Source organism: Sturnira hondurensis, unplaced genomic scaffold (genome assembly GCF_014824575.4).
Source record: "Sturnira hondurensis isolate 20B ecotype Veracruz unplaced genomic scaffold, ASM1482457v3 Scaffold0013559, whole genome shotgun sequence".
Taxonomy (NCBI): Eukaryota; Metazoa; Chordata; class Mammalia; order Chiroptera; family Phyllostomidae; genus Sturnira; species Sturnira hondurensis.
Window position 1 is genome coordinate 456,763 of NW_028086190.1, and position 23,459 is coordinate 480,221.

Below are 23,459 nucleotides of genomic sequence, written 5' to 3' on the forward strand. Positions count from 1 at the left end.
GCCTATCTCTTCAGTGTACACAAAATAAAATAGCTTCAAATATATGACAAAATGAGCAAACCATTTTATTTTCAAAAAGATTTTTTTCAAAAAAGATGAAATAGTCCTGCAGTCAAAGTGCTAAACATTAAAGTGTCTTTTTCAATAGCTTGATGAATAAGCAGACAAATAAAATCAATAAATTTGCAGAATATCCGAACAACACTGTGAACAAACTTTACTTAGTTGACACAAAGAACAGTGATAGAATTCCTATGCTTTATGTGGTAGTATCTTATGGGGGTTTTAATTTACATCAAGTTGACTAAGTAGATCATCTACTCATATGTTCACTGGACATTTGAATACTCTTATTCTGAAGGGTGTTTAATTCTATTTCATGTTTTCTAATTGTCTTTTTTACTGATTTGCAAGAATGTGTTACATATTCTAAATAGGACTTTTAATCAAATATATGTATTGTTTCTTCTTGCATTCTGTGGTTTGCTTTATTACTCTCTTCAAGGTACATTCTGATTAACACATGTTCTTGATTTTAATATAATTTGTCATTATTTTCATAACTGGAGCATTTCATTATAGAATCATTTGTTGTAAAGATCAGCCCGTTTCTCCACAGTACTGCAGTGCTGCCTCTGTAATAAACCTGGTAACCTTACTTATGTGAGTCTATTTCTCAACATTCCATATTCTTCCATTGGTCCATTTGTCTGTCCTTGCAGCAGGACCACATGGCCAATCATCGCAGTTTTATAATAGGTTTTGACATCTGGTAATGTATATCCTCCTACTTTGTTTTTACTCTTCAAGATTTCATTGGCTATTCATGCGTTTTAAAATCAGCTTACCAATTTCCAAAAATCTCACTGGGATACTGATTTGCATTGGGTAGAATCTAAATATCAATCTGAAGAGAATTAACATTTTTACAGCACAGTCTTGTAGTCCATACGCATTGTATAGCATTCCATTTGTTAGAATTTAATTTTTCTCTGTAATGTTCTATAGCTTCCAGCATAAAGGTTTTGCATGCTTTTGATAAATTTCCTCTGGGTACTTGGTGGTTTTTTTTGATACTACTGTAAATAGTGTAGATTTTAAACCATATTTTTATTTGAATGGTACATAAAATATCTCACTGATTTTTTTTGGCAATTTTGTAGTGCTTATTTAATTTTTAAAAATCTTTGAAATTATCACTGATTTTTATATGGTGACCTTTGTATGTATGCAGTAATCTTGCCGAATTCATTTATTAACCCAATTAATCTGTAGATAATTTTCTGTGTTCACAATCATGCCATCTGCAAATAATGACTATTTCATTTCTTCTTTGCTAACACTTATGACCTTTTATTGGCTCATTACACTAGCTATGTCCTCCATTACAACACTGAACAACAGTGGTGATAACAAGCATGCGTGTCTCTACATTTCTGTGTTTTATTATCTGAACTTACACTAGTTTACCATTTTGTTAAACTTTCAGAGAATCAACTTTTGGCTATGATGATTTTATGTTTTATACTGCACTAAATTTTATTCTTACATTTATTATTCCTTTCTTTTCCCTTTGTTTAAATTTTATTTGCTGTTCTTTTCTAAGCGCCTTGGGATGGAAACTTAAATCATGATTGTTGTCCTTTTTTCTTTTTGAATACATTGTCTGAAGGTATAAGTTTTCCTCTAACAGTTGTAGCAGTTGTGATTGGCTTGTTATCCTTCAGTTAAAAGTATTTTCTGATTTCCATTTTGATTTTTAGTTTAATCCTTGGATTATTTATACACGTAATGTTCCACTTCCAGGCTACTGGAGACATTCTTGTTATCTTTTGAGCATTTACTTTTCATTCCATGTTTATCTGGGGACAGGCTCTAAATAACTTCAGTATTTTGAAATTTGTTGAAGTTTATGGTTTGTCATATTATCATTTTGGTAAGTTCCCTCGTGTACATTAAAAAGCATAGGAATTCTATCACTGTTCTATATATGTCAACTAAGTAACATTTGTTCACAGTGTTGTTCAGATATTCTGCAAACTTACTGATTTTATTTGTCTGCTTATTCATCAAGCTATTGAAAAAGTCATTTTAATGTTTAGCACTTTTACTGTGGGTCTATTACCCGCAGAAATTTTAGTGAAAATGGTGTTAAACTCCTCTCCTCTGTTAGGCAGATAGAGTGAAGGACCGATCTTCACAATCAAATCAGGGATTGGACTGGGTTAGGCTTATTTATAGCTCTGGTAAATCTCAGTCAATGTCTGGTTCAACCCTGTTCCTAGGATATGCCTCCCCCAAATTTTCAATTGGCAGTCTAACTGGACTCTTAAGTGTGGAATAGTTATGAGAGATTCTGATCTGTTCTCATAGGTTTTCAGCTTACCTCTTCACCTCTCCCATCCCTTAAAGTTCCAAATCTTGGCAAATCTCTGGAGGGGGACACAAGCTGTGTATTGGGGGTTCTTCAAGTCTCCTGTGTTGTCACTCAGGCACCATACAAATGTCAAGATCTCTATTGGTTTCTCTGTCTCATGCATCAGCCTCTTAATAAGGTCAAGCCTCAGTTTTAGCCTCTAGCTGTCCAAATCAGGTCAAAATCATTAAATGCACCCAGGTGCAAAGAGCTATATCTTTAGTATTAATTTACTACTGATGTGCTTTGTTTTCAGACCCATTCTCTAGCCAGTCTTTGTGCCCTAAGCACGAGACTAAAGGAGATTTCACTTTGCCTCTCTGAAGCAGCATCAGCCTAGTTCTTTGACTTTCAGGGCAAACTCAAAATTCAGTAAATATCTTATAAGGAAAATCTTCAATTTGTCTCTTATATTAGTCAAAGTCTTCAGAGAAACAGAAGGAAAAGGAGGTAAATATCTGTGAGCTGGAGAAACAGGAAAGCCAGCAGTATAATTCAGTCTGAGTCCAAAAGCCTGAGAACCAGTAGGGACAATGCCCAGGGCAAAAGATAGACATACTCATTTATGCAAAGAGAGTAGTTTCACACTTTGTTTTTCTGTCCTATTCAGGCCCCCAAAAGACTGGACGATGCCCAAACACATTGGTGAGAGTGATCTTCTTTACTCAACCTACAGATTCAAATGCTAACCTCTTCTGAACACACACTCACAGACATATACAAAAATAATGTTTTAGTAGCTACCTGGGCATCTCTCAGCCCAGTCACACTGACATGTAAAATTTACTGTCACATCACCCTAGTCCCATGGAGCCACTACAAGGTCCACTGGTTTCTCTCTCCTCTAATTGGCCTCTTCCTGGCCAAGCCCCAATCCTAGCCCACACCCAGAATCACTGAATACCTTCCTTGGGGACAGGAACAGTCCTCAAAGGGTCTCCTATTCTGGTCTTTTTGTCTTGTATTCATCTTTGCTTCTACAGGTCCCTGATGCCTTTACAATGGGATTTATTTTGCCATTTATCCTGCTGTGTCTACATGTTAGCAATGGAAGCAATGAAGTACCCCTGCCATGAAGTACTCCACCCTACTCAAAAACGTGAGTTAAAAGATTATATTAAAAACTTGTAGGGTGGGGAAAAATGCAGACATCTGTAATTGAACAATAATAAAGTACATAAAAAATGAAATGATACACAACTAAATATTTCCTAACCAGATATATTTCAAAGTTAGATACATCTGAGACAGAAAGAAAAAAAAGTATAGTTGAGTACTAGGTAATATACTCACCTGCAAGGCCAGGTTTCAAACCTGGCTGCTTGTTTGTTCCATACATTTTTAACATAAAATTGGGGATTCCTGCTACCGTCTTTCCTTGGTCTAAGCGGCCACCTCCTCGTAAAGCCAAGTGATAGACCCCACGGGGCATATTCACCATTTCTTGCTTCATGAGCGATGTAAAAAATTCCTCCAAAGCTGAAAGAGACAAAAGGAGATCAAAAGTAGAGTATTACAGTATGCTAGAAGAGAAACATTCATTCTTAACTCACTCACACACACACATGTGCACACAACATCAACAACAACAACTTAGCCTCTATCAGGCCAAACTTCACAAAGTAAAAAGAGAACTCTTGATCCTTATCCTTTTTTTAGTGCCCCAAGTCAGACCATGGCACCCAGTTGCTCAAGCTTAAAAACTTAGCCATCCTTAACTTCTCTCTTTCCCTCACTCCCTATAGATACTCCATTAGCAAGGCCTGGATCAACCTTCAAAAATACATCCCAAATCCAACAAATTCTCTCCATTTTCGCTGCTACTTGCTCAGTCATTACCTCCTCTCTTCCTCATCCTAATTTAAGAACAAGTTTATTGTTTCTACCCCTCATGACCACCCCTACAAACCATCTTTTCTACCCCAAACCCAGAAATTTGTCATTCCCCTTCCTACCATCTTCCAAAGGTTTTTCACTATAGATAGAATAACATCAAAACCTCTGACAATGATCAAGACTTTCTATAATCGAGTCTGACTCCCCCTCTTACCTTCTCTAACCACCTGCCCCCCCCCCCTCACTCACTAGAGGTGTTAAAGGCGCATCTCCACGCGGCCTCTTTTCCATTCCTCAGTAACACAAAGTTCATAGCTAACTCAGGGCCACAACACCTGCTATTCCTTCTACATNTCTACCCCTCATGACCACCCCTACAAACCATCTTTTCTACCCCAAACCCAGAAATTTGTCATTCCCCTTCCTACCATCTTCCAAAGGGTTTTCACTATAGATAGAATAACATCAAAACCTCTGACAATGATCAAGACTTTCTATAATCGAGTCTGACTCCCCCTCTTACCTTCTCTAACCACCTGCCCCCCCCACCCCTCACTCACTAGAGGTGTTAAAGGCGCATCTCCACGCGGCCTCTTTTCCATTCCTCAGTAACACAAAGTTCATAGCTAACTCAGGGCCACGACACCTGCTATTCCTTCTACATGGAACACACTAGTCCCAAAATTCCACGTGACTGGCTGCTTCTTGACATTTAGGTGTTTCCAGAGAAGCCTTTCATCTTTCTGTAGTAATATCAGTACAATTATTTTTAAAAGTATATTAATTTCTTTGCTGTGGTGCCTCTGATTAATCCTAAAAGGCTTATTACTTGACATTTTTACTTATTATCAGGTAACACAGAAATGTGAGATCAGAAGACAACAGATACTCAAACAAAATACTTGATAAGATTATAGGTTTATATTCAAGAGTCATTTTCCTAAGAACCACTAGAGGTTGCCCAATGCAAAAAACAAAAACACTAAAAGTAAACAAATCATGGAAAACAAGAAAGGAAACTACTGCATGTGCCTCTGATTACAGGAACAAAAAGGCAAGGATATACCTAACAAAACTGGAATTTCATTCTGAGTAGATAAAAAAAGTCTCCTTTAATGGCCATGGTGCAATTAAAGGTAGTAAGTTCTCACTGGAGCATCTATTAGGTGCCCAGTCTTGTTAACCCCATATAGAAACTCCGTAGATGCAACCAAGCTTCTCCATTCAATGCCAGGAGAACACTGTGTGGGATGCTTTCCACCTACCCCTCCGGGACCATCTTCTGCCCTCTCAACTGTGCTCTGTGCTCTGGAAGAATAAATATCCTTTAGCAAACGCATCATCAGGCTCCCTTGCCCTCTGTCCTCATGGAAAGGGAAACACTGGCAGGAGGCCAGAGAGTGGAAACACAGTGGGGTCAGGCCTGTATTCCCCGACACCCACCTGCAGGTTTGCTTCAGGTAGCCTGCATTGCTCTGGAAGGCCCTGGCCCCCCTATTGTTGACACAGATGCTCTCTCTCATTCTCCTAACTGCTACCTCCCCTTACCTCTTCTAGCTAAGAGACATTAACCACTCTGGGAGGATTCACCATGGCTTGCGATGTTCCTTTAACCTTGACACCGTAAGTGTCCCTTCATTCAACTACATTCAGATCAATTACTTCATCTGATGTGCCTTTCCTGTTAAGACCCTACTCAATATCTAACTGAAAGAGATCAAATAATATCCAACTGCAAGCCACATACCCAATACTTGCATTCACATGCACACGTATGACTGTTTCAAGCCAGCTGAGGATGAGTATAGACTTTTTGAGATGCAGCTACAATCACTGTTAGTGAGGACATAGGTGCTCTGATGAGAGAAGGTAATTTCATGCTTCCTCAGAAGGAATCCTATTCTGGCAAAAGCTGATATATGTCAAGAAATAAGTCCACATCTGCAACAGACTAACCCAGGAATGTAAATCTGTCTCCTTGTCAAGCTCTTCAGAGAACTAAGGATTCTCACGACAACTCCACCCCTGAGAATAGTTTAAATGAGGATAAGATACCATGACTGCAACTGATATAAATACACCATCTTCCCCAGCCACTAAGCTAGCATGAAGAATTTTTTTCCTCCACTGTCATTGAGTCTTGCCCTACTATTTTCCTTACAGAAGACCAGGTCAGAATTTGAAAAAAGCTGAAAATTTGTAGGGCACATTAGTTATACATTTTTAAAACAACCTAAATGTCTTTCAACAGATGAGTGAATCCTACAATGTAAGAGTACATCCTACAATGGAATATGGCTCAGTTATAAAAAAGAACATGTCATACAGGCAGTTATGGGGGTGGATTCAAAATGTCCTGAGTAAAAAAAAAAGTACTGATTCCAAAAGTTTATAAACTATATTTAAAGACCTAGAAAAATCTGAATAAGTCTATAGTTAACAATGTTGTACCAATGTGAAATTCCTAGTTTTAATATTAAACTATGGGTATGCGAGATGTTATCAATCCGGAGTAGCTCAGGTGCTCAGAAACTCTCTAAACTATTTCTGTGACTTGCAAGTCTGAAGTTATTTCAAAATTTAAAAAAAGAAATTGATACTAGTAACACCTATATTTAAAATAATGCAAATTACTCAATTTACTCTGCAGCTGCATTTTTGTTTACTTGAAAGGAAGTAAGAGGAGAAAAGGGCCAGGAGTCACTTACATCCAGTGCATTCTGGTTTCCTGCCTAATGTGTGTCGTCCACGCTGGACCTTTTAGGGTGTACATTCCTGAGCCTGGTGCTCTTTCCTGGTTCTCTTCTGAGCAATCCCAGGGAGAGTGAGGCACAGGAAAATGAAAAACTGGGTCCATGGTGACATGGTTTGCTAGACACAGACAGCATCTACACTACCCACCTAACTCTAATTATTGAATTTTCTCAAACAGATACAATTGTTGACTTCAGATCCTCCCCTCCTTAGAGAAAGGACTAACAGCCATCAAGAACAAACTACACAGAGGAGCTGCCTCAAGGCCAGCACAGCACTGCACAGACTGGGAGGACAGAAACTGCAGATGCCCTGGCAACAGGTATCTCCCCTTCTTCTCACACCCTAAGCCCAGGGGCTGAGGGGTCCATGTAAAAGGAAACATCAATATTTAAAAACCTCAAGAGGACGTTTAACTCTAAGGCTATTTTTAGGATACAAGAAGGACTTTGGTAACTGATGACTCTTTCCTTCAACTCAGTATTAACTACAGGAGAGGTCCTCGACTCTGAAGAACCCTGAGGTAGGAAGTAGGGAAAACAGAAAAGAGGAAGAGGAAACAAGTCTTTACTGTCTGTTCAGGACATCAGGAAAAAAGAGAAGGTGAAGCTGTTGTCTACGTTGTGCCATTCAATTTTCTCTCATAAAACGAGGTGGGGATTTGGGACAGGAGCTTTGTCTAGAAATAAACAATATGCACATGGCTGGATCTCTCAGGAATTTCCATGTGAGATAAAACCAAGGAAAACATCTTCCAACATTACAGTATAGTGAAATTATGATTGTGAAGAAAAGATGATATTTCTTGGGTTTATTGAACTTAACTTCCAGAAATTAAATTTTTACATCCATGAACATCCAAGCTAGAATTGGGACAGGACAGCATGTTCAGCAAAATGCTGGCTAATACTGAATTAGAATGATTAGATATAATTATAATACTTTTTAAATGCCATGGTTCTGTAAAATTTATGTGGAAACTAAATGACCATACAATTTGATCTATTTTTTAAAGGCATTAATTTATAGTTCTCCAATACTGGTACCATCTTTGGAGTAATTCCAAAGAAACATTACATTTATAATTATGAAAGTAGCCAGCAAATCTTGGAAGAGTCTAATGATCTTTTCACTTACCTTATATCATAATAAACCACTATTTGAATCAGTGACCTAAAGTCCCACTGCAAATTTGCCTTATAGAAAAAAATTAGAGCTTGAAAGAAATTTTAACTTCTCAGTAAAAATCGTTGTTTAAATTAGTTTTCCAATTCAATTTTATTCAAGTCTAACATATTCAGAGTATTTTGAACACTGTACTACTTCAAGGAGCCCTACAGAACAGATGGATGCACTTGGCATTTCAGATAGAAAATACGTATGTGAGATGAAAGTGAGCTATTAACATATACGCATCACAAAAGAACACAAACAGGTAAAAGTCACTGAACACCACTAGCTTCCCTGCCACTACATAAATAGGCATCACCTGGTAAAACCAAAGGTGAGGTGAGTGACAACAGTCTGAGATAGCAAGAGCCAGGAACTGAAAGATCCACATCCTTTTCATCACCCTCATCATCTTCATCTTCATCTAGCTCATCAGGAATATGGATTTCTGGTCTTATCTGCAATGACAGAGAAGACAACACTAAAACATTACGCAATTTTTTTAATTTTTTAAATTTAACTATTGTCCAAGTACAGTTTTCTGTCTTATATTCCCAGCCTTGCCCACCCCTCCAGAGCTCCCCACCTCCACGTAAAATCTTTTCTCTGTCCTTTTTATGTCAAGATTTAAAAACTGAGTTAGACACATTGCTCTATAATGTCAAAAGACCATTAAAATTTTTTGAAACCTATTCATTTTCTGATTAACTAAATTTTAACCTCTAATCATCTTATTAGATACAAGCCCAGATCCATGTAAAGAACTACTGATAATATATAGTAAGAAAATCACCATAAATCAACAAAAGCAATGGCGATTATGGAAAACTAATAAAATCTTAACATCATCCGACAGTAAAATGCAAACACTGCCACATTCAATATACTGAACTGCTATGGTTTATAATTAAATATTTTCCTAGTCTGAATATATTTTTTTAAATTTGTGATTCCAGCCATATCTCCATGACAAAATTAAAATCTTCCAGTGAGATGTATAGTTGAGATCAGGAGAGGACAGAGTGCTTTAGTTGAGTTTATTTTTGACTTGGCAGTGTGTTGCTCTAGAATATAAAAACACTAAAATCTATAATTGGTAGCTATACTTTATTGTGTGTGAGTTGCAATTTGAAGATTTTGTGGTTGCTCTGTGATTAGGATTGTTTGAACCAAAAATAAAAAATGTAAAGAGATGATCACTATTGTAATTTACACAAGATATAACTGTCAATTAATTACATTTTTAATACTTTCAATGACACACCATCATGATGTCCTCATGGAGATAATTAAGCATTAGGGAAGGAAATCCAAATATATAAAAGGAGTTGCTATAACCATAAAGTGCCAGAACCCAGTCATTACCATTAGCCTGTCTCCTGGAGTTATTTTTAGAAATAATTAACAATTCCTGCAGACTGCCTTCTTCATAGGTCCCCAAAGCACTGTTCCATTTAGGAGCTGCACTAAGTCAGGGTTCTTGCAGGGGGATTTTAAAAACAAGAGGAAATGCTTCTCATAAGTATCATAATCTCAACTCCAATGAAGCCTTTCAACCATAACCAGTGTTCTCTTCGACAGTTAAGGAGTGAAAACAACCTGACTATCCAAGCACTTTCAAAGACAAGGTTTAATTCTGATTCAATATTGAGTACCTAATTCTCAGAAAACTGAGCCAGCCATAATTACAGAGATAACAATAATCCATGCTTCACATGGGGCATTTGTTGATATTAATGCATATGAGAGAACCCCTGGCATGTTTGCAAACGTCTTAGTTCTGACAAGTTGACTTTTCCAAGTCTGGTCTGCATACATACTTGGAAGTTGCCAGAGTTGATGTCATCAGGAATTATCTTAGAGATTCTAACCAGTCCTAGTTGGCTAAAAAGTTACCAATAAAGGAATTGGTCTGGGCCCATTTGCCTTACTTCCTGACTTTTTACATATCCACAGTACAAATTTTGAAAATAATATATGAACAGCATACTGGGGAAAGAGACAATGCTTACAGCTAGAGACTACATCAGGAGCACCAGTTACCACACTAGTCCATCAAAGCACTGGGAAGCTCTGCTATACATCACGTTGGAGTGATAGGAGATGAAGGACAGAGGTAAACACTTAAGCTAATATGAAAACTCAGAGGAATGGCGAGGATGTGGAGAAATTAGTATCCTCATACACTGCTGGTGTGAATGTAAAACAATGGAGCCCCTTTGGAAACCAATTTGGCAGTTTCTCAAAACGTTAAACACAGTTATCACATGCCTCAGAAATTCCACTGCTAGGTATGTAACCAAGAGAAGTGAAAATATATGACCATACAAGAACTTGCACATGAATGTTCATCAATCTTAATGCATTATTTATAATAGCTATTTAAAAATGGAGGCAACTGAAATGCCCATGAACTGATGAAAACAAACAAAATGTGGCATATCTATACCATGGAATATTACTCAGTCGTAAAAAAGATATGAAGTACAGATAAGCTACACAGAAATAAACTTTGAAAACATTATGCTATGAAGAAAGCCAGTCACTAAAGACCCCATACTATATGATTTCATTATAGTAAAGGTTCAGGACAGGCAAATTTAGAGAGAAAGTAGATTAATGGTTGCTTAGGGCTTGGAAAGGGGTAATGGGAATTGACTGATAATAAGGTGTTCTAAAAATAGACTGTGGTTGCTCTGTGATTAGTTGCACAATTCCTCGAATAAATGAAAACCACTGAATTATATGCTGTAAGTGGGTGAATTAAAAGATGGAATGTGAATCATGTCTCAATTAATCTGTTTAAATAGAAGGAAGGCCATGGAGGGACAGAGGGAAAGGAGGAGGAAGGAAGGAAGGCTATTAGAAAGAGGCAAAGAGGAAATGGGAGAAAGGAGAGGAAGGGAGGGAGGTGTCAGTGGCACAGGAGGAAGAGTAAGAAGCAGAAGTGGAAACCACCTTCACCTTCAGGGGGACTTTAACCGGTGTAGGAACTACACCAAATGATCAAATGCCTCTAATTCCAGAATTCTTTACTAGAAAAGTAAAACAATAATTTTCCCACAGATTTTTGCCTACCCAGTCTTTCTACTCCATCAACCTAAGTTAGTTAAAAAAGTCACAGGAACCAGGCCATCAATATTTCTGAGAGCCACTAAAGAAAGACCTAGTAGGTTGGGGATTTAAAAAAAATTGATCCACTCATGCATGTTAAGCTTTCTAATTTCATATTCATATAACCGAATGCCTATATTAGTTTATCTGCTGCATGGTAAAGAGCCCATGTCTACACATTCTGTAGCACATATTTAACAAGGAAGCTACAGATGTACTGTAACTTCATACTCTGCCCACTTATAATGCTAGAATGACTCCTTCAATTTTGTTTCTTCAAATGTAAGTTGATTCTCCTGAACAAATTAGCACTTATTGTTAGAACTTGGTTCCATTACGTTTCTGTCCTTTTCTGCTCATCTCTGAAAGAGCTATTTATTCCAGCTTTCCAGTGCGAGCTCCAGCATTTTGCCTTGGCTTGTGTACAACAACTGAATACGATCAATGTGAGTATAACTAAGGAAAACCGAGAAATATCATATGAAAAAATGCCTGTTAACATTATATAATGTGGGCGATTATTTTACAATAGCTGCTAAAACACCCAGGAAAACTGCACATATATTTACAATATAAACACACACACATACACACACAACTATGACTTTCCAATTATAGCTAAGCTTTACTGGAGAAACTTTAATGGAGAACCAAATATAAAACGATAAATTACTCTTAAAATCTGCTTCCCACTGAATACTGGAAAATTTATATTGGAAAAACAAAATGTCTTACTATTGGTTCTGAGCTAGATAACCTTTCAATTACCTTTCTTTGTGTGTAACCTATAAAAATCCAGGAGTTTGCACATAAGCAGAGGGTTTTATTTAGAACATATCAAGTATTTGCATAAATTCCTCTAAAAAAGAGAAACAGCTTCTGATGAATGCATGACATTCACTTAAATCAAAGCCTAACAGGTGACACCACATTAATACCAAGGTGGCATGGATAATGAGCTATTTTATATTATATTCATATCTAAAATTAACTCCAGAAATCAATAAGACAACTTATTTTCAGATCTCTATAATAAAAATGTTTAATTTTCAAATAGCTAAATATTTTCTAATGAACCCAAATCATAGAGAAGAACCAATCTTCTACCTAAATGTTTATCCATTACTGATTGTTTTATCAGGAAAACAATTCTCTATTTTTTTTGTATGGTTTGCTGTTTTGGGGGAGATTGATGGTTTTTTTGGAACAAACTAAGGCAGAGGAGAAGAATAAATATCTGAAAACAGAACAAAGAAAAGCAAACCAGAAGGAAGAAAGCATTCATATCTATTTTTTAACATTAGAATCAATAGTTCCTCAATGAGCCCCCCAAATTTTTTGACCAACTATAGATTTGGAAGTTTCAAGTAATTAACATTTTTGCAAACCAACAAAACACATGGATTCATTCAACATTCTCAGCTCGGAAGATGGCCTGGCACCTGGTGTATGTCCAAGAAATAACGATTAAAACAATTCAAGTGTTAAGTGTCTATCACCATTAATCTCACAGAACTTCCTAAAAACAAACAAATGACAAGAAAGATGAGTTAGTGAATTTTTATCTTTAACTCAAATGGTATCTTCATTCAGCTCTATTATTCATTGATATTTTCCATCTTGCCTTAATTCAGGGGTGTCCAACTTGCAGGCCGAGGCTTGTACCCATCCCAGGATGGCTATGAATGTGGCCCAACACAAAACTGTAAATTTACTTACACTATGAGATTTTTAGTGATTATGTGTCACTGTGTCTTTAATGTGTGGCCCAAGACAACTGTTCTTTCAGCGTGCCTCAGAGACGTCGTGTAAGTTTGGACACTCCTCTTGGATGCAATGTCTTCTTTAACCCTCAATGTTTTCTCTGATGTCTGCCCCTCCTCTAACACCTTTTGCTCCACCAGCCTCTTAGCTTTCAACAAGCTCTACAATTTTAAATTAATATCAGTCAACAAGAAATCTTTCTTCTGTAAATGTAAAGAAAAGTAGTGCTTACAAAAAAAGCTGAATTATAATCCACAAATGTAGCCATGTTGATAAGGATGCATTGTACCTTTTTAAAAATCTTTTACTTCAAATTCATACTGTCCTCATTTAGAAGATGATTTCACACATCTCCACAAAAAGAGAAGGTGGACATAGCTTCACTGGAAAGTTGTATGGGTAACCTTCAGTTTTGTGTTTAAATGAAATTGCCCTTAAGGCAGAGTGAGTAGTCTCTGACAGCAAAAGACCTTAGTTTTTGTGTTATAAAAGTCCCTACCTGGCAGGGACTTCTAAAACAATCAAAAATAAACTTTTATGGAAAATGAGCCTGTTTTACATCACTGTCATCATCTACAAAACAGAGAGGGAAAGTTGACGTGGTTCTCTCCTTAGCCTTTGAGAGGTGAGCAAATGCCACTGTTCCCTCTCGGACTCCTCCCCCTCATACAGCATCACAACCCAGCAACGAGGGGAGGGGGGTGCGTTGCCCTGCCCTGATGAACACCTAAGGCTCCTCCCCTCACTATTTAACAAGTGCATCAAGACAAAAAAAAAAAATGGGCCAAACAAAAAAAACAGATAAAAACTCCAGAAATAATACAAATAAGAGACAAAGAGATAGCCAACCTATCAGATGCACAGTTCAAAACACTTGTAATCAGGATGCTCACAGAATTGATTGCAAATTAGATGAAAAAAATGAAGGCTATGCTAAGTGAAAAAAAGGAAAATGTATAGGGAACCAATAGTGATGGGAAGGCAAATGGGACTCAAATCAATGGTGTGGACCAGAAGGAAGAAAGAAACAACCAAACAGGAAAGAATGAAGAAACAAGAATTCAAAAAAATTGAGGAGAGGCTTAGGAACCTCCAGAACATTGTCTTTAAACATTCCAACATCTGAACTATAGTGGTACCAGAAGGAGAAGAGAAAGAGCAAGAAATTGGAAAACTTATTTAAAAAAATAATGAAGAGCTTCCCCAATACGACAAAGGAAATAGACTTCCAGGAAGTCCAGGAAGCTTAGAGAGTCCCAAAGAAGTTGGACCCAAGGAAGAACATACCAAAGCACATCATAATTACATTAGCCAAGATTAAAATTGAGTAGAGAATCCTAGAAGCAGCAAAAGGAGGCAGTTACCTCCAAATGAGTTCCCATCAGACTGTCAGCTCATTTCTCAAAAGAGACCTTACAGGCAAGAAGTGGCTGGAAAGAAGTATTCCAAGTCATGAAAGGCAAGGACCTACATCCAAGATTGCTCTATCCAGCAAAGCTTTCATTTAGAACAGAAGGGTAGATAAAGTACTTCTCAGATAAGGTCAAGTTAAAGGAGTTCATCATCACCAAACCCTTATTATATGAAATGTTAAAGGGATTTATCTAAGAAAAAGAAGATAAAAAATATGAACAGTAAAATGACAGCAAACTCAATTATTAACAAACACACCTAAAACAAAAACAAACTAAGCAAACAACTAGAACAGGAATAGAACCACAGAAATGGTGACCACCTGGAGGGTTATCAACAGGGGATTAGGAGGGGGAAAGAGGGGGAACAGGTATAGAGGATAAGTACCATAGATGGTAGGTAGAAAATAGGCAGGGGGAGGATAAGAATAGTATAGGAAATGTAGAAGCCAAAGAACTTCTATGTACAACCCATGGACATGAACTAAAGGGGGGGAATGTGTGGGAGCAGGTCTGCAGGGAAGAGGGGAGTGAAGGGGGGAAGTGGGACAACTGTAATAGCATAATCAATAAAATATATTTTTAAAAAAAAGAGGTAGAGATGAAACAGTCAAGTGAATGTGAAAGTTGTTCAATAAAAGATATATTCCAGCTGGAATATTATAAGAATAATCACTAAAAATACAAGTAATTATTATATTGTGATGTAAATTACTAATTGCTTATTAAAAATAAGATGCTAAAGCTAATCTATTATAGAAGTTTGCACATCAAATTTACATGTAGCTCCTTTCCTTCCTCCCTTCCTTTCTTCTTCCTTTCCCTCCCCTTCCGTCTTCTCCCTTTCTTTCTCTCCTTCCTTCATTCCTTCCTTCCTTTTCCTCCCCTTCCTACCTTCTTTCCTTCTTTTATTCTTCCTTCCTTCCTTTTTTCCTCCTCCTTTTCTCTCCCCTTTCCTCTTCCCCTCCCTCCCTCCCTCCCTTCCTTCCTTTCAGAATCTAGGGGTACTGTGCCCTGGCCAGCGGGGCTCAGTTGCAACATCATCCCATAACCGAAGGGTTGCAGGCTCCACACCCCAAGTCTGGCCATGTATGGGAGGCAACCAATCAATGTTTCTCTCTTGCATTGATGGTTCTCTCTCGCCTTTCTTCTTTCTCTAAGAAGCAGTGAAAAAATGTCCTCAGGTAAGGATTTAAAAATTATTTTAAAGAATCTAGGGGTATTGCTAGTCACAATAGTACAGTCTGAAGTCCCATGTTTTTTAATTTTATGAGTCATAAAACCCTTTTTGTTAAGGCTTCCTATTTGTGCTAACTGCATGACAAGACAGCCAATCTATCTTGGGAGTCCTCGATAACATGGGAAACCCTGCCTTACTCAAAATTGGTTTTAAAGAGCCTATCCTTCAGTGCGCCTCATGTGGTGGCTCCTATTCCACATACAGAAGTTTGCCTGGTTCTTACTGACATCTAATCTTCATATAAGATCAATCTAGAAGATGAAACAAACCCATTTTAATGCCTGAGGATCCCAACAAGTTCACACTGAAACTTCTTGCCTTTTGGCCTCAAGGACAGATTCTGGGTAATGTTACACATAACTTCTAATACAATGTCTGCCTTACACTCTAAAGGCATTTGTGCATTTGAATTAGTAGTAACACTAAATATGAGATCAGACAACTCTAGACATAACCTGATAATTTAAAGATGGTTGTATTAGGTAAATACTAGAAAAGATTGAATATTTTTAGTTTAGTCTGAATGCTAAGCTAATGTTACTCTATGTGTTAACTCATAAAAGACAGTAATACTTTCCTCAGTCAGTTCCCTGGCACTCACCTACACATCATTTAAAGCTAAATTAATAAATAGTAGATTTTTTTTCACATGGCTTCTCTATTCTGTATTACAAATAAACATCTTTGGCTGCACAGGGGTATAAATCTTAGTTGGTACAGGCCAGGCTTGGATTTGAAGTCCAAGGCATACTAACAGGGCACAGAGGTTCCTACAGTGGCATAGGTCTGGAGTAAGCCATTGGCACAGGCATGTAGTCATACACTCTGTCATCTGAAGGAGACCTCACTTGCACCATAGGTGTCTTCTACCTGCTACAAAGAGATTTAAATTCATTGTGATTCTAAGACCATTACAGATTACACAGATAACAAATATAAATTACTATCTTTCTAGACAACTATCCAGAGTTACACATCCATCCATCAAGTATGAATCTTCTAAGGGGCTAGGGGGGTGGGAGGGAGATACAAACAAAGTTGTAAAGCCAAGCAGTAGAGAGATACCAGTGAGAGAGCAGAAAGGCTCACCTGTTCAGGCAGATGAAGAATGGTGTGCTCTCCGGCGCTGAAGTGTGACAGAGATTTATATGCAGCATTTGCTACAACTGGGTCCTAGACAGTAAAACAAATTTGACAGAAAGCATATTTTAAACACTGTCAACTCTGGAGGAAGCAATTTGGAAATGGTATTCACTTGCCTTATCTGTCCCAATAGAAAGAGAGAAAAGAGCATAGGGTAGAGAAATCAGAAGCACTGAGTTTCTAACCCAAGCTTAGACATTAAACATAAAGTAACTTATAATTGCTCAGGCCCCATGAGGTAGTATGCCTTAGTGGAACATGTATGAGGCTTAAAGTCTGATTGGCCTGGAAATGGAGTCTGATGTTCCAGCTACTAACAGGGAAAATGAGCTTTTAGGAACCTAAGCTCTTTCACTTATGAGTGAGGTATAACATCACCCAGGTATAACTTCTCTGTGCTCCTTAACTGGAAACAATATCAAAAGAATAGATGGAACTTTTTGCTTGTTTGCCACACTTGCTGGTGGGAGAGGGACAAAGCAGGAAAAGGGAAGGGCCATGAAAAATATGAGACAATGGCAACAGTTCCTCTCCAGACAAATGTCAGCTTCACAAAGTGATAAGTCAACTTTATGGTAAAAATGCGCTAATGAAAGTAAATTGAGAATAATTTTTAAAGTTGAAACTTATGAATAGTCACAATTTTTTTAATCAGGAAGGTGTCATATTTTTTTATTTCAAGAATCTTATCTGATGGTTCTTCCCAGTTGGTTCTGTTTCACTGATACCCCTTGTGATAGTACCTTGTTTTGAGTGTGGGTCCAGAGGAAGCTGAGGACTTGAACTTTAAAATTCTGAAAAATCAAAAAACATCAGAATAAAATTTTGAGACAAAAATGAACAACCTAAAGTAGCAAAGAGTAGAAATTAAATCACTTTAAAATTTATGCCACTAGTAATTGGCTTAACCTGTATTTACCCATCATTCATAAAATGAAAATACTCAGAAACAGACTTGTAACTTAAATACACAGATATTTAAACACAATGGGGTTTTAAGGTTATTCAAATTAGAACCCTAATCCTTTCTTACCTCTCAAGTCCCAGTACAAATGTTACAGTCCTCTTTCACTCCACTTTTCCTGACCCCTACCCAGCAAAGATCTCTCCTCTCCAAGCAGTCACACGGCACATTTCGGCACCTAGTGTGTGGGTAACTCCCTGCTAGACTGTATACGCCTTTGAGCAGTGCCTGTCATTTTCATTTAAGGGCCTAGAACATCAAGCCCAAAACATAAAGAACACAAAGCCCAGTTTCTCAAATGATAACTAATAAATAACTGTACATAAAATTATCTTCCAACTTCTGAATTCTTGCCCATCTAAATTACATAAGGTTCTTGTATATTCCTTGACTTTGCATATTCTATTCCCCAAACATCAGTGGGAAGCAACATTTCATTAATTCTTCAAGATCCTAGTCTAATAGCACTGATTAAATTAGATTTCCTTAGATTCCTCCTAAGAATGCTGCTCACTCCCACCACTATACTCTCAAAGCTCTGAGATCAACAGTACTCATCCAATGTTATAATTATTACTGCTTGTGTCTACCTTCTTTACCAGTCTTTGAAGTCTCAGAAGGCAGAGACTGGCAGCATGGTGTAACAGAAAAATATAGGCTACAGAGCTGTGAAGTTTTCAGTTTAGACACCAGCTTTCACTTAAAAACAATGTTGATGAAGTTATTTGTCTGGCATATAGTAGACACTTAGTAAATATTTGTTTAATGAATGAATGAACTGCGTAAAAAGTCAGATTCTTTAGCTATAAAATAAAAAAAATCTTTTGGTCAGATATTAGATCTAATTGGTATAAAGTAACTAGAATAGTGCTAGAAATGTATAATAGGTATTTTAATTTTTTAAAAATTTATAAATATGTTTTTTGATTTTAGAGAGAGAGGAAGGAAGAGAGGGGAAGAGGTTGGAAGAGGGGGTGTGCACCTGAGAGAAAGAGAGAAACATGGATGTGAGAGAGAAACATCAGTTGGTTGCTTCCCATTAACATCCCAACTGGGGATTGAACCTGCAACCTAGGTATGTGCCCTGACTGGGAATCAAACCTCCAACCTCTAGATGTATGGGATGATGCTCCAACCAACTGAGACATACCAGCTAGAGCAATAGAATTGGTACTTGATAATAGTATTTATTATTATTTATTAGTACCTCTAAGGCCTAGCATAGTTTAATAAATATACCCTGAGTCAATGAATAAATGTACCAGCATTTTGTGAAGCAATTCAGAAAATACAGTAATTAAAACATGGACTCTATTTTCAACAAGCTTTTAATGGGTAAAATAATATATATACACATATACTTGCAGTATAAAATAGAAATAAACATTCTTAGAATAGTATAGATGAAGTTTTGGAGAAGTAAACTCTTGATTGAAGAAAAATTCTCAAAGAATGGGATGAGTTAAATCAATTCTTTATATCCTAATATAGATTTTAAAGTTAGAGATGAAAAAAAAAGTGATTCTAGGCAGAAAGAACAACATGGACAAAGGAAAAGAAACAGAAAAGTTTAGAGAAAGATAAGGAAGCCATAAGTGGCTCTCGGTTTTCCTGGAGTGCACGAGGCAGAGAAGAGTGAGGCCAGGTTTGAATGATTAGGTATAAAGAGGATCGACTCCACTTCAGGCAAACACACGGCACTGAGGTGACTAGGGGTAGCAAGGACCAATGAAATGCTTTGGGAACATTACTTTTTTCAACTCTGGCTTACATCCAAACAAACGCTAAGCAGTTAACAGAAAACAAATTATTTAAACATACACAGGGAAGGGGGAACGAGGTGGGGGTTGATGAGGAGAAAGAGGAACAAAAAAAGACAGATGAGGAGATGTCTCCCTCTACATTTCTTTACTTCTCCTTCCACGTGGACTAGGTCTCTGAGGGGATCACCTTTCCTGGGAGGAAACTGATGGATGGAATGAACAACAGAGGAACCTTAATATTAATATAAGCATGAAGGTAAAACAAAATAAAATGCCAATGTAAAATTTGAAGAAGAATAAAACCCCCTCTAATCCAAAAGACAATTTATAGCCATTGGTAAGTAAACATAAGAAATGTACATACAAATCACTTCATAAATTAACCTATAATAAAATCTGAATAACTTAAAGTATAAACAATATAAAGGTATGTGAATTCAGTCCTCAAAAACAAAATAAATATACACAACCTGCCCTTACTTTGATTTTTAGTGTGAGCTCCATTTCAGTAGCATGATAGACTTTCTGAGAACATAAAGGTATGTACCAGGGAATAGTGGCCATAAAAAAAGACTGTTGGTGAACTATGTATTCTAGGAATCCCAAACTGATTTTTTTTGATACAATAAAACAAATGTTGAGATATGAGAATAAACCCACAGTATCCTGTACTGGTTCAATCATGCATTCAACAACTACTTACTGAATATATATTATCTGCCAGGCACTGTGCTAGCTGCTGCATACTCATTAGGACAAAATTGATTTTATTCCGGGTTATTTAGAATGATTAGAAGTATCATCCTACAATCCTGTTTTACCATGTGATCTAAAACATGAAAGGGATTCCTGTGGGACGGTAATGGGAGGGTAGTTTATTAAAGTCTGTGAATCAAACTAAAAGTCCACCAAGACTTGCAGTGAGAACCAAATGCTGCCCTTTGAAGGAAAAAGCAAAAAGGTGAACATGGAAGGGAGTATGACTACCAAAGTGGAAGCATAAGTAAATTCACCACTCTCTCTATTCACTCAAAGAAGAGTTAATGAAGAAAATGTTACGCAGGAAATGAATGTAGCAAAGCATCTTTTACTTAGTGTTTCAATTTATCATAATGACAAACATAAAGTCATTCATAAAACTATTTTCTTCTTCTAGGATGGCTTAATTTATAATGATCCTCATTGCAGAGTAGAGACAAAAATGACAGGTATATACAGAACATGGGAACCAACATGTAAAAATCAAATCTCTATGGCAAAGCCAGAAACAAAACGACAGTATGTCCAAACTAATGAGAGAATCTGTCCTGCTTTTTTCAAAGTCCTTGTACATTTTTTTAGAACTTAAAATACCAACAAAATGCCCTGGCTGGTGTAGCTCAGTGGATTGAGCACAGGCCTGTGAACCAGACAATCACGGTTCGATTCCCAGTCAGGGCACATTCCTGGGTTGCAGGCCAGTTCCTGGCAGGGGCCAGTTCCCAGCAGGGGATGCACAAGAAGCAACCATACACTGATGTTTCTCTTCCTCTCTCCTTCCCTTCCCCTCTAAAGATAAATGAATAAAATATTTAAAAAATAAAATACCAACAAAATGAATTTAAACTGTTGGCCTAATGAATTCTATTATTTCAGAAACACTATTCTTAATACACTGGCTTTTTCAAATCTTGACTATACTGTCATAATAAAAACTGGGTATCCTTTATGTAAGTAAGTCTTAAAGACACAGAATTGATAAGAGTGGATACTCTCCTACTCCTAAAAGTCCATAAAGATATCAAAATGTTCTCAAAATAAAAAGTGCTAAAGGATTTTTGGCAAAGANCCAAGGGGAAAAAAATCTCTCTGTCTCTTTCTCTCACATGCATACACACACATAAAATTAAATTCCAGACTAGCGACATTCACTGCTGAAGAACCAGTCCCTGAAACAAAGAAGGTCAGATAATGCTAGGACATTTCTAAAGCCAGGTATCCACAGTTCTTATAGTTTCAGTTTTTTAACCCTGCTGAAATTACGACGCCACTCAGAAAATTGGGATGTTTATATATATATGTGTGTGTGTGTGTGTGTGTGTTTATATGTGTGTATGTATATATACATATGTACAGATATACATATATAAAATGTAAATTGTCTACATATACATTTTATATACATATGTGTATGTGTGTATAACTGAACACTCTTCAATTGTCTTATATGCTTTCAAAGAGGGTAGGAGAATGCTTATATTGTTTAAAATAATAATTTTAAATGGTTTTTAAAGTTATCTCAGATTTTTTAAGAGGCTGTTAAGTGATAAAATAAAAACCAAAGCCCAACAAAAATGTTTAAGCTAAATTTCCTTAAACCAAGTTTTCTTAGTTCATTTTAATATCTAACATTATGCATATTCAAAGGTCTTAAGTTCAATTCCAATAGATATTTTATTAAAATTTTAAAACTCAGACAGGAACAGTGCAAACACAGATCAATTACATAGAGTTTAACAAGGATTAATCTTTCTAAAACACTCCAATCTCTTCTCTTAGGGTTGAATTAACACACACAATTTATCTCCATCTACTCACATACATTATTTAGTAATGCTACAGGAGGTAGTCAGTGAACAGATGTCAAAGATAAGTGAATAATATATACTTAAGGACACATATTAAGGAGATGCACGAAGGAGAAGATAGGATAAAGTATCTCAGAAAACTTGGACTTAGTGCTGTTGTTCTAATTTCATAATTTCCATGAAACAGCAGAAAAATACTCTTTGACTTAGGATCCACTACAAAGTTGGATTCCAATAAAATTTACTACAGAAGGGCAGTACTATGTGCCAGGCATGAAAGTAGGCACATTTATATAAAGAAGTAGCTCTAATATTACAAATTGCCAGTACAGTAGTCCCTCACTATATCGTGGTTCACTCATTTGCAGCTTCACTGTATTGCGGGTTAGCCCGCGAATAAGTGAACCGCGAATAAGTGAACCGCGATACAGCAAGGGACGACTGTGCACTTCACTGCTGAGTACCTATATGGAATTTTATATGTTGTTAAAATTACATAGGCTTAAGAGTATAGAAAGTGTTTAAGAGCATATGAAGTATTTATAAGAGTGTGGGAAAGGTTAATAACAGAGTGGGAAAGGTTTATAAGAATGAGGGAAAGGTTTGTAAAGCCTTAAAATATATAAAAATAATAAAATAAATATAACACCGCTACTTCATGGATTTTCACCTATCGCAGGGGTCTCTGGAAGGTAACTCCCATGATAGGTGAGGGATCACTGTATTTGAAATTTAAAAGAAAATTTCATAAAAGCTTTCAACATCGAGTGTGTTCCCAGAGTAGTTAGTATATTGTACTAATAGAAATAAAATATAAAATATAACCCAAATCTTCAAAGAACTCAGCGCCTATTGAAAACAAGGGAAGTGTATGTAATTCTAAATTATCAAAAAACAAAAGGTATATGATTAGATTTTGAACTGTGTTCAACAGAAAGTATTTTCAAGATGAATCTAGGGAAGAAAGATAACAGTAAGTGGAAGTCAGCAGAGAGGGTTTCAAGAGGCAGTTAGTCTTTTTATTTTTTAAAATAATTTTTTAAATCCTCACCCAAAGATATGTTTATCAGTTGAGAAAAAAATCCATGTGAAAGAGAAACATTGAAGTGAGAGAGAAACATCGATGGCGCCTCCTATACATGCCCAGATCACAACCTCAGCCTGTGCCCCACCTCACTGCATACCAACCCTGCAACATTTTGGCATACAGATGATGCTTCAACCAACTGAATCACCCAGCAGGGCAAGAGGCAGTTAGTCTTGAGACGGGACTTGAAGAAGAGATAAACAGAAATGAGCAGACAATCCACCAGGAA

General features: G+C 36.9%; 1 protein-coding gene across 1 annotated transcript in view; it reads right to left on the reverse strand.

The window, feature by feature from the left end:
• Positions 1-23,459, reverse strand: part of FOCAD (focadhesin) — a 330,364-nt gene that overhangs the window by 100,541 nt on the left and 206,364 nt on the right. Inside the window, exons 16-20 of the mRNA XM_037061968.1 lie at positions 22,461-22,607; positions 17,593-17,643; positions 16,796-16,879; positions 8,496-8,634; positions 3,710-3,895 (exon numbers count right to left, since the gene is read on the reverse strand). Of these exons, the coding sequence (XP_036917863.1) occupies positions 3,710-3,895; positions 8,496-8,634; positions 16,796-16,879; positions 17,593-17,643; positions 22,461-22,607 (607 nt within the window). The remainder of the gene's footprint in view (positions 1-3,709; positions 3,896-8,495; positions 8,635-16,795; positions 16,880-17,592; positions 17,644-22,460; positions 22,608-23,459) is intronic.